The sequence below is a fragment of the Protopterus annectens genome, chromosome 15.part0 (genome assembly GCF_019279795.1).
Source record: "Protopterus annectens isolate FY-2018-M chromosome 15.part0, PAN1.0, whole genome shotgun sequence".
NCBI classification, from domain to species: Eukaryota; Metazoa; Chordata; order Ceratodontiformes; family Protopteridae; genus Protopterus; species Protopterus annectens.
The window spans coordinates 408,295,339-408,316,125 of record NC_056749.1 but is presented as its reverse complement, the minus strand read 5'-3'; the positions used below and the strand labels follow the sequence as shown (position 1 = coordinate 408,316,125).

The 20,787-nt window shown below is 45.0% G+C and overlaps 1 protein-coding gene across 1 annotated transcript in view; it reads right to left on the bottom strand.

The window, feature by feature from the left end:
* BRWD3 (bromodomain and WD repeat domain containing 3) overlaps window positions 1-20,787 on the bottom strand; it is a 1,896,258-nt gene that overhangs the window by 128,209 nt on the left and 1,747,262 nt on the right. The window contains exon 38 of the mRNA XM_044057276.1: window positions 152-310. Within this exon, the coding sequence (XP_043913211.1) occupies window positions 152-310 (159 nt within the window). The remainder of the gene's footprint in view (window positions 1-151; window positions 311-20,787) is intronic.

Sequence of the window (20,787 nt, the reverse complement as noted above, 5' to 3'; positions counted from 1 at the left end):
CAAATCCACAACACACACGCACTATAGAAGGAGGATCATACTTGAAAAAGATTTAAGTATGGATTCCATTTTTACTAATGTCAACTGAAAACATTTTTTAAAAGAAATTACTACAACCACAAGAAAAAAATATCACAAAATGAAACTGTACCTTGCTTTAGAAGGGAGACTTTGCTGCGTGTGACTCTAGAACTTCCAGCATCTGGGGTGCCTCTCAACTCATTCTGTGCACAGACTCCTGATGAAGACGGCTGACTCTCTCCCTCTTCTACCACTAGTGGGCATGCAGGCTCTTCATTAATATCAGATGCTGAAAACATTTAACATTTTTTTTTTTTTAACCCAAATCACTTCTCAAATCCATATTCAAATTAAGGAATAATGCAAAAAAACAAAATTGATATTAGCTTTGCTCATCACAATTACTTATGCTTCTAGTTACAAGAAAATACTGTTAATGACTATGCAAAGATAAGCAAGCGTTTCTGGTACGCTAACATTAAATGGAGACATTCAGCAACAGTTAAGTGCAGCTACCTAAACAAACACAAGTCTGTACAAAGCACTCTAGACAACGTTTAGGCACAAAAAGAACACTGTCCCAGCTAGAAACATTTAGACTGCTGCTGCTGTGGCTGTCCATAGTGCTCATCACACTAAAAGAAATTAGCATCAAAACAAGAGCCAAAAGGTTATAAAGTAAAAGTCATTAGACTCAATACTTTAGAAAACTTCAAAGGAAAAGTTTCATTGTAGAAGAATGACTTTCACAAAAAGTGATAGCTACAGACAAAGTACAGTTGTGTACACTTACCATAAATGTAGATGTTAGAGTGTATTCACTGTTGCAGTCCTAACATATGGGTTATCCAGCTCCAGGTAGCCCTCAGTCGACCCGAATACCAGAGTCCTCGGTATAGGACGGCTGCCGTCGGCTGTAAAACTGATGTCAGAACGTCAGGTATAAAAAGGGAGGTAGCCAACACCATTTCCTCAGTTTTTCTTGCCATAACTGTCAGCAGCCCCCAAAAGAAGGCTAGCCCAGGAAGGAAACACGCTGGAAACATGCCATCCAAAAAATAAAAATATGTAGTCTGCGCTTAGGAAAAAAGGGGGAATAGAGGGAGGGAAACCAGGACTGCAACAGTGAATACACTCTAACATCTACATTTATGGTAAGTGTACACAACTGTACTATGTAATTCGTGTTTCACTGTTGCAGTCCTTACATATGGGTTGATTCCCAAAGCCCAGGAAAAGGACAAAGGGGGGGGGGGGATATCACAGCTTAAGGGTTGGTAAGAAAGCCCTGCAAAACCGCAGAGGCAAAACCAGCCCTGGATTTAGAAAACAAAGGTGGATTGTAATGCTTTGTGAAAGTATGGAAAGAAGACCAAGCAGCTTTTTCCAAGAATGTCCTTAGTAGGCACACCTCTCAAAAAAGCTGCAGAGGTAGAGGCTGCTCTAGTAGAATGGGTCCTAATACCCTGAGGGGGAACTTTCCCATGCTGCAGGTAACAAAAGTGAATACAATGAGCAATCCATTTGGAGATGGTTTGTTTCGAAATAGCTTTATCCTGAGACCCAGGAGCAAAACTAACTAACAACTGTTCAGATTTTCGAAAGGATTTAGTCCTTTTTAAGTAAAATCTCAGCTGTCTATGCACATCAAGAGAATGGAGAATCCTTTCCCCTTTATTCTGGGGATTATTGAAAAAGGTAGGCAGGTGAACAGCCTGGTTAAGGGTCAGACTGGAGACCACCTTAGGCATAAAGGAGGGATTAGTTCTCAGAGACACCTGATCTGAATGAAAAATAATGAAAGGTTCTACTGCCATTAAGGCCTGCAGCTCAGAAACCCTTCTGGCTGAAGTAATAGCCAAAAGAAAAGCAGTCTTCCAGGAGAGAAACTTCAAATCTGCAGAGGCAGCTGGTTCAAAGGGAGGTAGTGTAAGCTTTTCCAGGACAAAATTAAGATCCCAAGCAGGAGTAGGAGCTCTTCTGGGAGGTCTAAGATTGCTAGCTCCCCTCAGGAACTGCCTCATCAGGGGGTGAGAAAAAATGCCTTGCTCAAAAGAACAATGAGCAGAAATTGCTGAAGCATGAATTTTGATTGAAGAAAAGGAAAGTCCACCATTAAGCAAGCCTGCTAGGTGATCAAGAATGAAGGAAAGAGAAGGATGGAGAAGAGTATGCTCCTTTAGCCTGCATCCAAGAGCAAAATCTCTTCCATTTATCTGCATAGGATTTTCTGGTGCTAGGCCTCCTAGCCTCATGAAGAACGTCAACCACCTGTTGGGAAAGATTTAAAGTATTAGCCAGGCAGTTAAATGCAGAGCTTGAAGATGAGGATGAAGAAACTTTCCCCCTTCCTGAACCAACAGATCTGATACCAGGGGAAGATGCCATGGCGGAGCTTGGGAAAGGCTGCGAAGAAGGGGATACCAATGCTGCCTGGGCCAATCTGGTGCTGTAAGAATAGCCTTTGGCTTTTTTGTCTCTTATCTTTAGCAGCACTCTGGGAAGGAGAGGCAGAGGAGGGAATGCATAAATTGGAGTTATGTCCATGGGAAAGACAACGTATCCTCTCTCCAAGTTCTGCTGTAAAACTCCCTGGTACAGAAGGTTGGAAGAAGATGGTTGGTGTGAGAGGAGAAAAGATCCACTTGTGAAGTGCCCCAATGCTGAGTGATGCGATGGAAAATGACCTTGTTCAGTTGCCACTCGTGAGGATCCAAAACATGTCTGCTCAAATGATCCGCCAAGGAGTTTAGCCTCCCTGGAAGATACTGGGCTATTAGATGTATGTCCATGGAAGCTGCTAAGGACCATAGTCTCATCATGCTTTGTCTGCACAAGGGGTAAGAGTGAGTCCCCTCCTGCTTGTTGATGTACCGCATGACTGTAGTATTGTCTGTCCTGATCAGCAGAGTCCCAGGGTACAGTAGGTCCTTGAAAGCCAGCAAGGCCTGCTGCACTGCCATCAATTCTTTTAAGTTTATGTGCAGATGAATCTGCTGGGTGCTCCAAGTCCCCTGTATGCCCCTGACTTCCAGATGAGCCCCCCATGCATAATCTGAGGCGTCTGTGGTGAGAGTCTGGCTGGCAGGTGATGGGTGGAAAGGCAGACCCTTGTTGTAAGAACAGGCTGTCCAGCCAGCAGAGAAACTCCATTTGTAGACAAGGAATCTGGGGAAGAATCAAGTCCAAGTCCTGTATGTGTGTTGACGCCAAAGGTTCTTGAGGTACCATTGAAATTTTCTCATATGCAGCCTTGCATATGGGATCATCAGAATACATGAAGCCATGAAGCCCAGTGCTTGCAGGAATTGCCTTGCAGAGAGCTGGGTCATGTTTGCCAAGTTCTTGAAGTAAGCCAAAAGATCTTCTTGCTTCTCTTGGGGGAGGAGTACCATCTGGGTGGCTGTATTCAGACTTGCTCCCAGGAAAACAATCTCCCTTGTAGGAACCAACTTTGACTTCTTTTCATTGAGAGTGTAACCCAAAGAGGTGAGAATGTTCTTCACGAAGTCCAAATCCTTTTCTAGTTGTTCTGGGGAGTTTGCTTGAATGAGACAGTCATCCAGGTAAGGATAAATTTGAATGTTTTTATGTTTTTCTGCCTGCAAAAGGCAATGGCTGGAGCCAGGCACTTTGTAAAAACTCTGGGAGCAGTAGAAAAGCCAAAGGGCAGTGCAGAGAACTGAAAGTGTTGCTCCCCAGCCCTGAAATGAAGGAACTGCCTGCAACTTTCCCTTATTTGGATGTGCAGATAAGCCTCCTTGAGATCCAAAGTTACCAGCCATGAATCCTTGCCCAGCATAGGTAGTAACTGTTGAAGAGTGAGCATCTTGAATTTGTGAATCACCAGAAAAGTGTTTAGAATAGACAGATCCAGAATGGGATGCCAAGTGCCCCCTTTTTGGGTACCAGAAAAAGTCTGGAAAAAAGCCTAGGCCTGCCTGATTTGCAGGAAATGACCCTATAGCCCCCCATAGTCAGTAGAGAAGAAATTTGATTTTCTACCTCTGCCCTGAGAATTCTGGGTATGTCTGGGTACCCTTGTGGAACAGGGAAGGTGTGAAAATAAAACTTGTAACCTTGGTTTACTACACTGAGCACCCATTTGTCGTCTGTGATGGTAGACCATACCTCTGTGAACCTGGCTAACCTTCCCCCCAAAGGAAACCCAGGGCCCACAGAGGTAGGCACAAGAAGGCCGGAGTCATTGAGAATGCTTGCTTTGGGAAGCTGGCTTAGAACTCCCAGATTTAGCAGAAGAAGAATACCATTGTTAAGCCCTTAGAGAGGCAGAAGCCTGCCCCTCTGGAAGATCTAAAATCCCTAGGCCTAGAGCAACCCTGCTTGCCAGGATCAGGGAAAGACCAGTTTTTAGAAGGATAATGCCTACTAAACAGAGGAGGCTGAACCTGCAGGAAATCTTTTACAGCTTGCATAGATTTCGCCTTATCCTCCAACTTCTTCAGTACCTTCTCAGCCTTGTTAACAAAAAGATTGTCTTTATGCAAAGGAACATCCAGCAATTTAGATTTAACAGGTTCAGAAAGAGGCTGCTCCCCGAGTCAAGCATGCCTTCTAATAACGGAACCAGTGGCTGCTGCTCTGCAGGAATCCTCCAAAGTGTCAAAACCACAATGTAGTGAATGTTTATTAACTAAAGTGGCAGAATTCAGTAAGTCTTTGTTCTCCAACATGGAAGAAGTATCCCCAAGTTTAGCCTTAGTAGCCTCCAAAGTATGCTGCTGATACTTAATCATGTGAAAAAGGCAATTCACAGATCTAACGGCAAGAGTTGCAGAGGTATAGACTTTTTTGCCCCACCTGTCCAAGGCCGTAGACTCCTTATCGGAAGGTACAGGGTTTTTAGCAATAGTAGCCTTAACACCCTTGGGGCCTTGAGAAATAATCTCAGGATCAGCAGTAGGGTTTTTAAAAAGGAACTGATGAGAATAAGGAACCCTATAATACCTATCAGGTTTTCTGGGAGGAACAGAATTTGGAGTTAAAGAATTTCCCATGAAATCATCATCCACAACTTCCAAAAAGTACAGTTTTGTACCTACCATAAATGTAGATGTCCGATAGGCATGCGTCTGCAGTCCTTACAAATGGGTTGTCCTGTCGTCAGGCAGCCCTTCGGTCGGCCGGATTCCAAAGTCTGGGTCTGGCCTCGGCTGGTGTCGCACTTCACCCGACGTCATAGCTGCAGTTCTTCGGGTATAAAGGCATCAGCCGACGCCATTTTCCTCAGTGTTTCTTGCCCCAGATGCCAGGTGCCCTCTAGGAAGGCTAAATTTGGATAAATGCAAATGGTTCCAAATAGTAGAGAGCGAACAAAAAATAAGCATGTATGTACATATATACAAACAAATACACCATAACAGATTCCCCCAGCTAGCTACAAGATGGGCAAATACCCTAGGAGTACCACAGACGGGAAGGAGGGTGGGTAATCCTGACTGCAGATGCATGCCTATCGGACATCTACATTTATGGTAGGTACAAAACTGTACTATGTCCTTCAAGGATGCATCTGCAGTCCTTACAAATGGGTAGAATACCATAGCCAAACTGGGGGAGGAGGAGAAAAAAGATTATGGTGTAGTTAAGATCCCTTGCAAAACAGCAGTGGCAAAACCTGCTCGGGATCTGGAGTATAAAGGCAAATTATAATGCTTGGCAAATGTATGCACGGAGCTCCAAGTAGCAGCCTCTAAAATGTCTTTGGTAGCCACTCCTCGTAAAAAAGCTGTGGTAGTGGCTGTAGCCCTTGTAGAGTGAGGCCTGATGTTTTCTGGAGTTTTCTTCCCATGGTAGGAGTAACAAAATCTAATGCAATTTCCTATCCACTTAGAGATTGTCTGTTTTGAAATTGCTTTTCCTTCCATTCCTGTTGCATATGCTACCAGTAGCTGGTCAGTTTTTCTATTGCTCTTGGTCCTGTCCAGGTAGTAACGTAATTGTCTATGTACATCCAAGGTATGCAACAGTCTTTCTCCCCTGTTCTGTGGGTTGGGGAAGAATGGAGGTAAGTGGATAGCTTGATTTAAAGATACCCTGGAGACCACCTTTGGCATAAAAGTAGGATTAGTTCTCATGGACACTCTATCTTGATGGAAGATCAGGAAGGGCTGTACTGCCATTAATGCCTGTAGCTCAGATACCCTTCTTGCTGAAGTGATTGCAAGCAGGAAAGCAGTTTTCCATGATAAGTACTGTAATTCTGCTGTTGCTGCTGGCTCGAAAGGAGGGAGTGTCAACTTTTCTAGCACAAAGTTCAAGTCCCATGCGGGCAATGGTGGCTTCCTAGGTGGCTTTACATTTTTAATCCCTCTCAGAAACTGCCTGAGCAGAGGATGTGAGAAGACTGGAGGATCCAAGTTGTATTCTGCTGAAATAGCTGATGCATGAATCTTAATGGAAGAATAGGACAGGCCGTTGTGGAAGAGCTCTGCCAAGTATTCCAGGATGTTAGCTATGTTTACCAGTGACACATTCTCTCCTTTTGCAGTACTCCAAATGAGATATCTTTTACATTTTGCTGAATAATTTTTTCTTGTTGAGGGTCTGAGAGCCTCCAAGATAATGTCTTTAACCCTTTGAGATAAATCTGGGTTATTTGGTCTTATGCAATGTTCCAGGCAGCCAGCTGCAGTGTTTTCAGGTTTGGATGCAGGGTTTTGAAGTTGTTCTGTGTTAACAGCAAGGGAACTAGGGGCAGAGGCCATATTTGTTCCCGAGACATACTCCTCAGTAATGGGTACCAATGTTGCCTTGGCCAGTCTGGAGCTATCAGGATGATCCTTGGACGGTCTTCTTTGATCTTCAATAGCACCTTGTGCATCAAAGGAAGAGGTGGGAATGCATATGCTGTCAGGTTTTTCCAACTGAAAGATAGGGAGTCCACTTTCCAAGCAAGTGGGTGGTACGTCCTTGTGCAGAATTTTTTCAGTTGGTGATTGTGTGGGGATGCAAATAAGTCTATTTCTGGTAGTCCCCATTTCCCTGTAATGGTTTTGAAGATGTCCGGATGCAGCATCCATTCGTGGTAGTTCTGCTTAGGATGTCTGCTAGTATATTTTCTTTTCCTGGCACAAAAATTGCTTGTAGCTGAATGTTGAAGCTCAGTGCCACATTCCAGAGGTCCATTGCCATCCGGCATAGAGGGTATGAATGTGTGCCTCCCTGTTTGTTGATGTACCACATAACTGTGGTGTTGTCCGTCCTTATCAGCAGTTGACCCTGTCGAAGAAATGGTCTGAATGCCTGAATTGCCAGTTTTACTGCCAGCATTTCCTTTTGGTTTATGTGTAGGTGCAGCTGGTCTTGAGTCCATAAGCCTTGTATGCACTTGTCCAGCATGTGTGCCCCCAACCGAGGTCTGAGGCGTCTGTTGTGATGGTCTGGCTTGGTTGAGTGCTGTGGAAGGGCAGTCCCTTGTTTGATTGACAGGCCTGAGCCCACCATTGGAATTCTTGTTTCAGGCATGGAATTATTGGAATTTGGGTTTCTAGGCTGTGCTTGTGCTGAGACCATAAATTCCTTAGGTACCACTGTAACTTTCTCATATGTAGTCTGGCATGTGGAATCAATATTATGCAGGATGCCATGTAACCGAGCGCTTGCAGGACTTTTCTTGCTGTTAGCTGGTTCTGCTTTGTTAATGCCATGAAGTAGAAAGGGAGTTGCTCCTGTTTTTCTACTGTCAGGAATGCCATATGTTTTGATGTGTCCAGATCTGCACCCAAGAAGGTTATCCTTTGGGATGGTATTAGCCTTGACTTTTTTATATTGACTGTGTATCCCAGGGCTTGTAGTAGATGAATGACCCTTTCCAAATCTTTTGTTAATTTGTTTTTGTTGTCCGCTTGTAACAGGCAGTCGTCCAGGTATGGGTCAATTTGAATTCCCTGAAGTCTGCAATGAGCAATTACTGATGCCAGGCATTTCGTGAATACTCTGGGCGCAGTAGATAAGCCAAAGGGCAATGCTGAAAATTGATAATGCTCTGATCCTGCAAGAAATCTGAGGTATCTTCTGCAATTTGGTCGTATGGGGACGTGCAGGTATGCCTCCTTGAGATCTAGAGTTACCAGCCAAGACTCCTTGCCCAGCATGGGAAGAAGCTGCTGTAGGGTCAGCATTTTGAATTTTGGAACAATGAGGTATGTGTTTAAAGCGGACAGGTCGAGAATAGGTCTCCATTGGTTTTCTTTTCTTGGTACCAGGAAGAGTCTGGAGTAAAATCCTTGCCCTTGTTCCATAGATGGTACCCTTTCTACAGCTCTCATCCTTAGTGAGTTATTTGTTCTAGAGCTTCTGTCTTCTGATTTGGAGGTAGGTTTGGCATTCCTCTCTTCCTTGGTAGAGTATGGAAGTGAAACCTGTAACCTTGGTCTATTGTCTGTAAAATCCATTTGTCTCCTGTGATGTAATGCCAGTTTACTGAAAATAAGGCTAACTTCCCGCCTAAGGGTGCCTCTAGTTGTTCCCTGGTAGGCAGTGCCAGAGCCAAGTCACTGCGATTGTCCTGTGGAAGTGGTGGTGGCTGGATCTGTGGCTGTACCTCGCTGGTTGTTAGCCTGCCACTGACGCCCCTGTAGGCACCTCTGGATTGACCCCTGCCTCTTGAGCGCCTATTCCTGCCTCTCGGAGCTCTGGAGGTGTCTGGAAAGGACCAATTCTTGGAAGGCCAGTTCCTGCTAAACCTTGGAGGCTGGACCTGCAAGAAATCCTTGACTGTCTGGACAGATTTTGCTTTGTCTTCCACCTTCTTCAGCACCTGCTGCGCAGGGGAGCCAAACAAATTGAGCTTATCCATGGGAGCATCTAGGAGCTTTGATTTAACATGGTCTGGTAAGGACTGCTCTTTTAACCATGCATGTCTTCTGATCACTGTGCCAGTCATGGCTGATCTAAAGGAAGCCTCCAGTGTATTATAGCCGCATTTTAAGGAATGATTACTGACCTGCTGAATGTTATGTATCATTTCCTGTACAGATTTTTTGTCTAATGGTTCATCCGAGGACAGTTTTTTAGTTAATTGGTCTAACATAAATTCCTGATACTGAATCATGTGGAATTGACAGTTCAAGGCCCTAGCTGAAAGAGTAGCAGAAGTGTAAACATTTTTACCCCATCTCTAAGGCCCTAGATTCCCTTTCAGAGGGGAGGGGGTTTTTAGTAGAAGTAGCTGCTACAGCCTTGGGTCCCTGGGAGATAGTTTCGGGATCTGCAAAAGGGACCTTATACAAATGATAATGTGTGTCCGGAACCCTGTAGTACCTATCGGGCTTAGCAGGGGCCGGAGGAAGAGAATCAGGAGCAGTACAAGCATCATCCACAACAGTAAGGACTGGAGGAATGGCTAAAGGCCTATGCTGTGGCAAATGCAAAAAAGTTCTAAGCCTTTTCCTAGAGTCTGAAAAATCCTGGCCCTGCCATTGAAATTGTTCCCTCATAGCATGCAAGGTTTCCCCAAAAGAAAATTCCTCAGGCGGAGAGGCAGAAGGAATGGACTCTTCTGCATCAGAGTCCTCATAAGGAGAAAAGGGGCCCCTCTGGAGGGTTTGAATTATCTGATTCATCAGAGGAGCCATCTGAAGAAACTGGCTCAGGGGGCTCTACTCTAGTCCTCTTCTCTGGAGGTGGGTGAGAGGCCCTGTCTGGATGTGGTTGGGATCCCCGGATCAAAGAAATGAGGTCCTCTGCTAGACTAAGCATTTGTGAACTAGAGCTAGGCCTGTGAGAGGGGGTCTTAGCAGGCACAGATTTTGTAGTTTTTGCTGCTTTAGCCCTGGCAAAGGCCTTAATCGACATGGATGCAGGACGCCTAGCAACTCCACGTGCAGGGGTAGAAATATCCAAAGGGATAGTATCAGATAAATCCTGTGAACCTGCAAGAGCAGGTGGGATTTCAGTAGCAGATTCAGCCAGGCTGGATGAGGCCTCGTTAAGTGGCAAGCTTTCGGCCGAAGGAAGAACCGTGGACTCGGTTTCAGCCGAAACCGAGACACTCGCGGTTGGCTTAACCGTGGTTTCGGCCGAAACCGTGGACCGCGAGTGTCGGTCCTTTTCCTTGCATTTTTTAGAAATTTGCGTAGTCGGAGTATCCGACGGCATAATGTAAGCAAAATCGGAGCCGAAAAACTCTTCAGCAAATTCCGATCGACGTCTAAGAGTCCGTCGGTTGAAAGAAGCACAGGCTAGACAAGCTGCTACGTCGTGGTCTGGGCCTAAGCAAGGTAAGCAGTAAGAGTGGAAATCTTTATGAGGTATTTGTTTCCCACAAGTTAAACAGTTATTCACTTTTTCTGACATCGGCTGAGGCAAGAAAGAGTCCCCAACGGGGTACTTAGCTTTTTAGAAGTCTTCGGTACTTTGTAGTAGTAATCTCTGGTTCTGACCGACCGGCACTTGCGAACAGCTTCTGCTTCGGGCGCCACGCAGCAAGAAAGACTGAGGAAAATGGCATCGGCTGATGCCTTTATACCCGAAGAACTGCAGCTATGACGTCGGGTGAAGTGCGACACCAGCCGAGGCCAGACCCAGACTTTGCAATCCGGCCAACCGAAGGGCTGCCTGACGACAGGACAACCCATTTGTAAGGACTGCAGATGCATCCTTGAAGGACATCTGGAGGTATAGCCAGAGGCTTATGCTGCGGCAAATCCAAATATTCTCAGATTCTTTTCTTAGACTGAGGAAAATCCTGACATTCCCATTTAAAGTGCTCCCCAAGAGCATTCAAAGTATCCTCAAAGGAAAAATCTTCTGGAGGGCAGGCAGAAGGGAGAGAGTCCTCAGTATCAGAATCGTCAGAGCCAGAAAAAAGTTGAGAATTTCCTTCTTCACCAGCAGAAATACTGGAAACCTCAGAATATGAGACAGACAAAACATCAGGAGACAATTCCCTAGCCCTCTTGGAAGGGGGGGGGGGTGACAGCCCTTAATCAAGGAAAGAAGACCACCAGCCATCTTAACCAACTGGGACTGAGGCACAGGAGGGGAGGCTGACACCTGCTTGTGAGTAGGTTTGAGGCTGGAAGGTTTGCTAGTAATCCAGAGGGATTCGGGGGGCCTAGCAACAGCAGAAGTCTGAACTAAGGTAGTTGGTCTGGTTCTGTTCTCATGTCGAAGAGAAGAGGCGTTAGACGCCGGTACATGCATAGCAGCTCCAGACCCAGGCGGAGGGTCTAAAGATGAAATAGCAGCCTGCGGCATGCAGGACTCCATAAAGGTCTCGGCAGAGGCCTGCGGCTGAAAATCTGCAGAATGCAGGGGCTGTGAAAGCACCTCACTGACTACCGATGGGCTGAACCAATTTCACCGGTGCGTCGTCAGCAGATTTAACCCTAGGCCTGTTGCGGTCCTTGTCTTTGCGTTTCCTAGGTATATCCGAAGTCAGGAGACCAGAAGATACCATACCAACGAACTTAGGCCAGACTCTGAAATACTTGTACAAAATCTTAGCTCTATGGCATATGGTACACAGGTTAAAGGAAGCACAGAGATCGCAATTAGGGACGTCGTGCTCAAGGCACAAACAAGTTATACAACAGGAAGGAAAATCACGGTGCAGAATTTGTTTTCCACAGGCAAGACAGTTATTAACTTTATCGAACATTCGTTAAAGCAAGAAAAGAGGATCCCCAATGGGGTACTTATCTGAGGGAGTCTTCCACTTGGTAGTCGGCAAGCAAAAAGAAGGTAAACGGCCAACCGGCACTTGTGTTAATTGCATCTGCTTCGGGCTCTGCGGCAAGAAAGACTGAGGAAATGCCGTCAGCTTCCTCCCTTTATACCTGACATTGGTTTTACAGCCGACGTCATATACCGAGGACTCTGGTATTCGGGCTGATTGAGGGCTACCAGGAGCCGGATAACCCATATGTTAAGGACTAAAACAGTGAAACACTAAGAACACGTGAGTTTACATTTTTGACAATACTGGAGGAATGCATTTTACAAATGTCTGTACATATGCTATGTAAACATGTGTGCACACACGCATGCATGTAAGTATATATGTATGTGTACAGTGTGTGTATATACATTATAAACACAGATTATACATATATACATACATGCACACACGTGCATGAGACAGGGCCATTTCAAACTAGTAGCACACTGGATGAAATATAAATGTCAGATTAACCAAATGAAGTCTTTCTTCAGCTGTGTCCATTACTCAATTGTTCACAGACTCCTGCATGGTAATACAGCAAGAATTCCTTGCTGTTAAGGACTAAACACTGACCTGCTACACTCTACAAAACAAATGGCTTCACAAACACTAGAAATAAAGATGACTCCAACATATAAAGAAGACCCATTGGAGGGACAGATTATTACTCAACACTTCCTCATCTAAAGCTACAATCAACTGCAAGCACTGATCAGAGAAGGCTCTAAGATCAACAGAGAACACAAACTAGTCTGAAGATCTGGAAGCTGACTGGAGAGAATGCACAAGAGAGAGTTTAAGGAATTATGGCTCTAGCACTTCAAGAACAGCAAGTAAGTGGAGTTGGAGAAGAATAGCAGCTCCTCAAAACAGCATGTGTAAGGACTATAGAACAGATATGCGGCCAAACCAGGTATGGAAAAGTACAGTTTTGTACCTACCATAAATGTAGATGTCCGATAGGTATGCATCTGCAGTCATAACATATGGGGTGTCCTGCCCCAGGCAGCCCTTCGGTTGGCCGGATTCCAAAGTCTGGGTCTGGCCTCGGCTGATGTTGCACTTACCCCGACGTCAGAGCTTCTGGGGTATAAAGGCATCAGCCGACGCCATTTTCCTCAGTGTTTCTTGCCCCAGATGCCAGGTGCCCTCTAGGAAGGCTAAATTTGGATAAAAGTTGAAAATTCCAAACAGTAGAAAACAATATATATATATATATATATATATATATATATATATATATATATATATATATATATATATTCAGATATACATACAAACAAATACACCATAATAGATTCCCCCAGGTAGCTGAAAGAGGGGTAAGCACCCTAGGAATACCACAGAGGGGAAGGAGGGTGGGTAATCCTGACTGCAGATGCATACCTATCGGACATCTACATTTATGGTAGGTACAAAATTGTACTATGTCCTTCAAGGATGCATCTGCAGTCATAACGTATGGGTAGAATACCATAGCCAAACTGGGGGAGGAGGTACTAAGATAAGGATGGTGTAGTTAAGATCCTCTGTAAAACTGCAGTTGCAAAACCTGCTCGGGATCTGGAGTATAAAGGTAGATTGTAATGCTTGGCAAATGTATGCACGGAGCTCCAAGTAGCAGCTTCTAAAATGTCCTTGGTAGCCACCCCTCGTAGGAAAGCTGTAGTGGTGGCTGTGGCTCTTGTGGAGTGAGGCCTGATATTTTCAGGAGTTGTCTTTCCATGAAAAGAGTAGCAGAAACAAATGCAATTTCCTATCCATTGAGAAATTGTCTGTTTGGAAATTGCTTTTCCTTGCACTCCAGTTGCATATGCTACCAGAAGTTGGTCAGTTTTTCTGCTGGTTTTAGTTCTGTCCAGATAGTAGCATAGTTGTCTGTGTACATCCAAGGTGTGCAGTAGTTTTTCCCCCTGTTCTGTGGGTTAGGGAAGAACGTAGGCAAATGAATAGCTTGGTTCCTGGATACCACCTTTGGCATGAAAGTAGGATTGGTTCTCAGAGACACTCTATCCTGGTGAAAAATAAGGAAAGGCTGCACTGCCATTAGTGCCTGTAACTCGGATACTCTTCTTGCTGAAGTGATTGCTAGAAGGAAAGCAGTTTTCCAAGATAAGAACTGTAAGTCTGCTGATGCTGCTGGTTCAAAAGGGGGCAGTGTTAATTTTTCCAGCACAAAATTGAGATCCCATGCAGGCAGAGGGGGTTTCCTTGGAGGTTTTACATTTGTGATCCCTCTTAAAAATTGTCTGAGGAGAGGGTGAGAAAAGATAGGAGGATCCATGTTGTATTCTGCTGAAATTGCTGAAGCATGAATCTTAATGGAGGAATAGGACAGGCCATTGTGGAACAGTTCTGCTAAGTATTCTAGGATGTGTGCTAGGTTTGCCAGTGTGACATTTGTACCCTTTGATGCGCTCCAAATGAGGAATCTCTTCCATTTAGCTGAGTATGTCTTTCTTGTGGAGGGTCTGCGAGCCTCCAGGATAATGTCCTTGACCCTCTGAGATAAGACAGTTTGGTTTTGTTTTAGGCAATTTTCCAGGCAGTCAGCTGCAGTGTTTTCAAGTTTGGATGCAGGGTCTTGAAGTTGTTCTGCGTTAGAAGTAGAGGCCATAGGGATAGAGGCCATGAGTTTGTCCGAGACATGCTTCTCAGTAGTGGATACCAGTGCTGCCTTGGCCAGTCTGGAGCTATCAGTATCACCTTTGGCTGTTCCTCTCTGATCTTCAGTAGAACTCTGTACATCAATGGGAGTGGTGGAAAAGCATACACTGTTAGGGCATTCCAGTTGAAAGAGAGGGAGTCCACCTTCCAGGCTTGTGGGTGGTATACTCGAGCAGAATTTCCTCAGTTGGTGGTTGAGTGGGGAGGCGAACAGGTCTATCTCTGGCATTCCCCATTTGTTTGTTATGATTTTGAAGATGTCTGGATGCAGCATCCATTCGTGAGCATCCGTGGTAGTTCTGCTTAAGCTGTCTGCTAGTGAATTCTCTTTTCCTGGTAAGAATTTAGCCTGCAGTTGGATGTTGAGATTCAGGGCTAGGTTCCACAGATCCATTGCCATCCGGCATAGAGGGTAGGAATGCCTGCCTCCCTGTTTGTTTATGTACCACATGACTGTGGTATTGTCTGTCCTTATCAGCAGATGTCCTTGCTGGAGGAATGATTTGAATGCCTCGATTGCATGCTTCACTGCCAGCATCTCCTTTAGGTTTATAAGCAAATTCAGCTGGTCTTGAGACCATAGGCCTTGGATACACTTGTCTTCTATGTGTGCTCCCCATCCTAGGTCTGAGGCGTCCGTGGTGATGGTCTGCCTTGGTTGTGGTTTGTTGAAAGGCAACCCTCTGTTGGACTGGCAGGCCTGAACCCACCACAGGAATTCCTTTTTCAGGCATGGAATGATTGGAATCATGGTTTCTAGACTGTGCCTGTGTTGAGACCATACATTCCTTAGGTACCATTGTAATTTCCTCATATGCAGCCTGGCATGTGGGATCAAGATTATGCAAGATGCCATGTAACCCAGGGCCTGCAGGACTTTCCTTGCAGTGAGCTGAGTTTGTCTTGTCAAAGCCATGAAGTAGACTGGGAGTTGCTTTTGTTTTTCTTCTGTGAGAAAAGCCATCTGAGTTATTGTGTCCAGATCCGCACCCAAAAATGTTATCCTTTGGGATGGCACTAGTCTTGACTTCTGGATGTTGACTGTGTATCCCAAGGCATGTAACAGGTGTATGACATAGGCCAAATCCTTTATTAGTCTTGTCTTGTTCTCCGCTTGTATGAGGCAGTCGTCCAGGTATGGGTAGATTTGAATTCCCTGAAGCCTGCAATGTGCAATTACTGATGCCAGGCATTTCGTGAATACTCTGGGCGCAGTAGATAAGCCAAAGGGCAATGCTGAGAATTGATAATGCTCTGATCCTGCAAGAAATCTGAGGTGCCTTCTGCAATCTGGTTGTACAGGGACGTGCAGGTATGCCTCCTTGAGATCTAGAGTCACCAGCCAAGACTCCTTGCCCAACACGGGAAGAAGTTGCTGTAGGGTCAGCATTTTGAATTTTGGCACAATGAGATATGTGTTTAGTGCGGACAAGTCGAGAATAGGCCTCCATTGGGTTTCTTTTCTTGGTACAAGGAATAGTCTGGAGTAAAATCCTTGGCCTTGTTCCATAGATGGTACCCTTTCTATTGCTTTCATCTGAAGTAAATTGTTGATTTGTCTTAAAGCCTCTGGCTTCTGGTTTGGTGGAAGGTTTGGCATTCCGCTGCTCCTTGGTAAAGTGTGGAAATGAAACCTGTATCCTTTGTCTATTGTTTGCAATGTCCATTTGTCTTTTGTAATGCAATGCCAGTTTTGAGAATAAAGCCAACTTTCCGCCCAAGGGTGCTTCCAGTTGTTCCCTTGTAGGCGGAATGAGAGTCAAGTCATTGTGTCTGTCTTGTGGAAGTGGTTGTAGTTGCAGCTGTGGCAGTACTCCTCTGGTTGGCAGGTTGCCACTGACGACCCCTGTAGGCACCCTTTGATTGACCTCTGCCTCTTGGGCGCCTATTCCTGCCCCTCTGTGCTTTGGAGGTGTCTGGAAAGGACCAATTCTTTGAAGGCCAGTTTCTGCTGAACCTCGGAGGTTGGACCTGCAGAAAATCCTTAACTGTTTGCACAGATTTTGCATTTTCTTCCACTTTCTTTAGAATCTCCTGTGCAGGGGAGCCAAATAAACTTTGTTTCTCCATTGGAGCATCTAGGAGTTTAGCCTTGACATGGTCCGGCAAGGATTGTTCTTTTAGCCAGGCATGTCTTCGAATTACTGCCCCAGTCATAGCTGATCTAAATGAAGCTTCCAGTGCATCATAGCCACATTTTAAGAAATGTTTACTGACCTGCTGAGAATTGTGTACCAAATCCTGAAGGGCCTTACGGTCTAAAGGTTCAGGAGAAGAAAGCTTTTTATTCAGCTGATCTAACAAATATTCCTGGTACTGTATCATATGGAATTGACAGTTTAAAGCCCTGGCAGAAAGAGTAGCAGATGTATAAACCTTTTTCCCCCATCTTTCTAATGCTCTTGACTCCCTTTCAGAGGGTAGTGGGTTTTTGGCAGTGGCAGCTGCAACACCTTTTGGGCCCTGAGAAATAGTTTCTGGGTCTGCAGCATTGGCTTTATACAAGTGGAAGTGGGAATCCGGGACCCTGTAGTATCTGTCAGGTTTTGCAGGGGCCGGGGGAAGTGAATCAGGGGCAGAACTGACATCATTACATGCATCATCAACTACAGTTAGCACAGGTGGAACGGCTAAAGGCCTATGCTGTGGCAAGTGTAAGAAAGTCCTTAGTCTTTTTCTAGAATCAGAGAAATCCTGACCCTGCCATTGAAAGTGTTCCCTCATAGAGTGTAAAGTCTCCCCAAGGGAAAATTCCTCTAGAGGGGCAGCAGAAGGAATAGAGTCTTCTGCATCTGAATCCTCATAAGGTGAGTATGGCCCTTCCTGATGGTCTGACAAATCAGATCCATCCGAGGAGTAATCAGAGGAAAGAGGTTCAGGGGGTTCAGTCCTAGGCCTTTCGTCAGGAGGAGGATGGGAGGCCCTGTCTGGGTGAGGTTGGGAACCCCTAATCAGAGATATAAGGTCCTCGGCAAGACTGAGAATCTGGGAACTTGAGGGAGGTCTCTGAAAAGTAGATTTTGCAGGTAAAGCTTTTGAAATTTTAGCTGCTTTAGCCCTGGAGAAAGCCTTAATAGACATAGAAGCAGGGGGCCTAGCTGCCCCACGTGCAGGTGTAGAAATGTCCAAAGGAATGGTGTCGGACAATTCTTGTGCGCTTGCTTCTTCGGTAGGGATTTCTGTAGCCGACTCAGCCGGGGTCTCTCTGGCCTCGGTTGTCGGAAGTATGATTTCGGTAGAAGGTAGAACAGAGGCCTCGGTTTCAGCCGAAACCGAGACACTCGCGGTAGGCCTAACCGTGGTTTCAGCCGAAACCGCGGGCCGCGAGTGTCGGTCCTTTTCCTTGCGTTTTTTGGCTAAATGTGTAGTCGGAGTCTCCGACAGCATTTTATATGCAAAAGCGGATCCAAAAAACTCTTCTGCAAACTCCGACCGACGTCTAAGAGTCCGTCGGTTGAAGGAGGCACAGGCTAAACAAGCTGATACGTCGTGGTCTGGGCCTAAGCAAGGAAGGCAGTAGGAATGGAAATCCTTATGAGGTATTTGTTTCCCACAAGTTAAACAATTATTTACTTTGTCTGACATCGGCTGTGGCAGGAAAGAGTCCCCAACGGGGTACTTAGCTTTTTAGAAGTCTTCGGTAGCTGAATCTCTGGATCTGACCGACCGGCACTTGCGAACAGCTTCTGCTTCGGGCACCGCGCGGCAAGAAAGACCGAGGAAAATGGCGTCGGCTGATGCCTTTATACCCCAGAAGCTCTGACGTCGGGGAAAGTGCGACATCAGCCGAGGCCAGACCCAGACTTTGGAATCCGGCCGACCGCAGGGCTGCCTGAGGCAGGACAACCCATATGTTATGACTGCAGATGCATCCTTGAAGGACATCAAGGTACATAAAGAAAGCTGGTGGTGGAATGCAGAAGCCTAGGAAGTCATCAAAAGAGGAGGATGAGTGCAGGAAAAAGTGGGAAATAGAAAAGAAGGACCAGGCTAAGAACAAACACTTTCTGGCTAACAAACAGGTTAACAGAAGAGTTGCAATAGCAAAGAACAAGACAGCAGAGGCACTCAACCAGCTTCTGGAAAGTGACTCAGTAGACAGCACAAAGAAATTATCAGGTTGAAAGGTAAATACAGAAAGACAAAGATAGACCCTCTTCATAAGGGATGCCAGCAACAACCAACTCACCAGTCCACAGGCAAACAAAGGCAGATAGAAGGAGTACTTCAAGCAGCTTCTGAATGAAGAAAATCCCAGGGAAGCTGTACTGCCTCATGCAGAAGAGGAGCCCACTCTAGAAGTAAGAACAGCACTAAGAAAAATGAACTCAGGGAAAGCAGCAGGCTCAGATGAGGTTATATCAGATATAATGAAGATGGTGGGTAGGAGAGGGGAAAAATGGCTCCTGAGGGTACTCATAGCGGTATGGAGAAAAAGGTATATCCCAGACAACTGGAGAATAAGCATACTAGTGCCAGTGTACAACAAAGGGCATTCACAACTGTGGGCAGTACAAAGGTATCACATGCCAGTCACACGGCATGCAAGTTCTAGACAGAGTGACTTGATAAATTAATACGTACAGTAGTAGAAAGTAAAATGGGAAATGAGAAGCTCAGATTCAGATCAGGTTGCAACATATCAAATCCAATGTTTGCAGTGAAGAAGCTAGAGATGAGGAAGGAGACCAACTGGGCACTCCTGGACTTGCAGAAAGCATAAGACAAGGTCCCAAGAAAGATAATTTGAGCAGTCATGCGGTGGTCTGAAGTCTTGAAATGCTGGTAGAATTAGTGCAGGTAATGTACACAGACCCAGTGACTCAAGTATGAACAGTGTTCAGACCCACAGAGGGGTTTTCAGTGGGAGTGGGTGTGCATCAGGATTCAGTTCCGAGTTCACTGCTTTTCACATTGGTGGACTACATTAGCAAACAGGTCAGAGGGAACAGATCAATAAAGCTGCTATATGCAGACGATGTAGTGTGACAGGCAGACTCTTAGCAAGAACTTCAGCAAAGGACAAGAAAACTGAAGGCACATGGGATGCAACAGAGTACAAGTAAGACAGATATAATAGCAGCAAATGGTGGAAACAGGAAGATGATGAGAACTGAGATAGAAGGGAAAATAATGGAACAGATTAACAGCTTTAAGTATCTGGGAGGGCTGGCTGAAGGGAAGTCTAAATGAGACGGTCAAAGAGCTAGAAACAGAGGGGCTGCAGCCAACTGGCACAGAGGGTCTGGGGTAGTGTATGACAGTAAAGTGTACCAAACAGTACTACTGCATGGTATGAAAAACTTGGGCAGTAAAGGCAGAATAGTTGAAGCTAGAGGTGATGGAGATGAAATGCTGAGACAGGTGGTAGGATGCACACTGACAAAGAAACGAGGACATCAAAGCAAAAGCCAAAGGATCTCCAATTGCAGAGCAAGAAAAGCAGGAAACAATCTGGTGAAAATGATTTTGCGACAGACAGGAAAAAGACGAGTGGAAACGAGGGCATCCAGCAAACAGATGGCATGTTAGTTGAAGGAAGTACAGTGGGACTGAATTGAGAGAGATGGCAATAGTTGACAACACCCTAACCTTAAGCAGAAAATGGGTAAAACCGGCTGATGACTTCCCCATTTCTCTGAAATAACACCTATGACAAAGAGAGAGAGAGACCCTGCCTTTATTTAAGGTAAACTTAAACTATTGGTCGACTGCCTATAAAATCATCCTGGACTGAACTATTTTGCCTCTCCAGAAGCAGGTGGGGTCTATGAAGGTTGGTATTAGTAAAATGATTATGTTCTAAGGAGTGCCTCTGTCTTGTAATCTATGAACTTAGCATGGGGAGGGGATGTAGCAAAAATTAAACATTGCAAAGCATCTTATGGCTACTCGGTCCATATTATCATGGAACATAAAAAAAGTATAAAATTGTTTTAAAGAGAGAGCAAAAAGTTTCACAGGGGACATCTGGAGAGAAATGAGCATGTGTATTTTACAAAAAAAGCAATTTAGGTGGATATTCAAGAAAATATGGGGACAAAGAAAAGGGAAGCAATACTGACTGCTAGATGGGCTCAAACTGTGATGGAGTGAAACAGACAATAATGGTAGAATTGTGGTAGTAAGGGGCTATTGGCAGGGAGGAGGAGTAGGATTATGTTGTCATGTATTTATATTTCACCTAAAACTTCTATTACAGAGTTTAAGAGAATTATTGGAAAAAATTAAGCTCTCAGCAAGGGGTATTATTTATGAGTAGGAACATGATTTGCAGCAATAACAATGCATTAGGGAAACCTAGAAGGGAAAATGTAACAGAAGAGTAGATCTTTGAGAATTTTTGATATGGAAGATGTGAATTCAGTTGTATGAACTCAAGATAGAATTTACATATTATTCACCAAAAC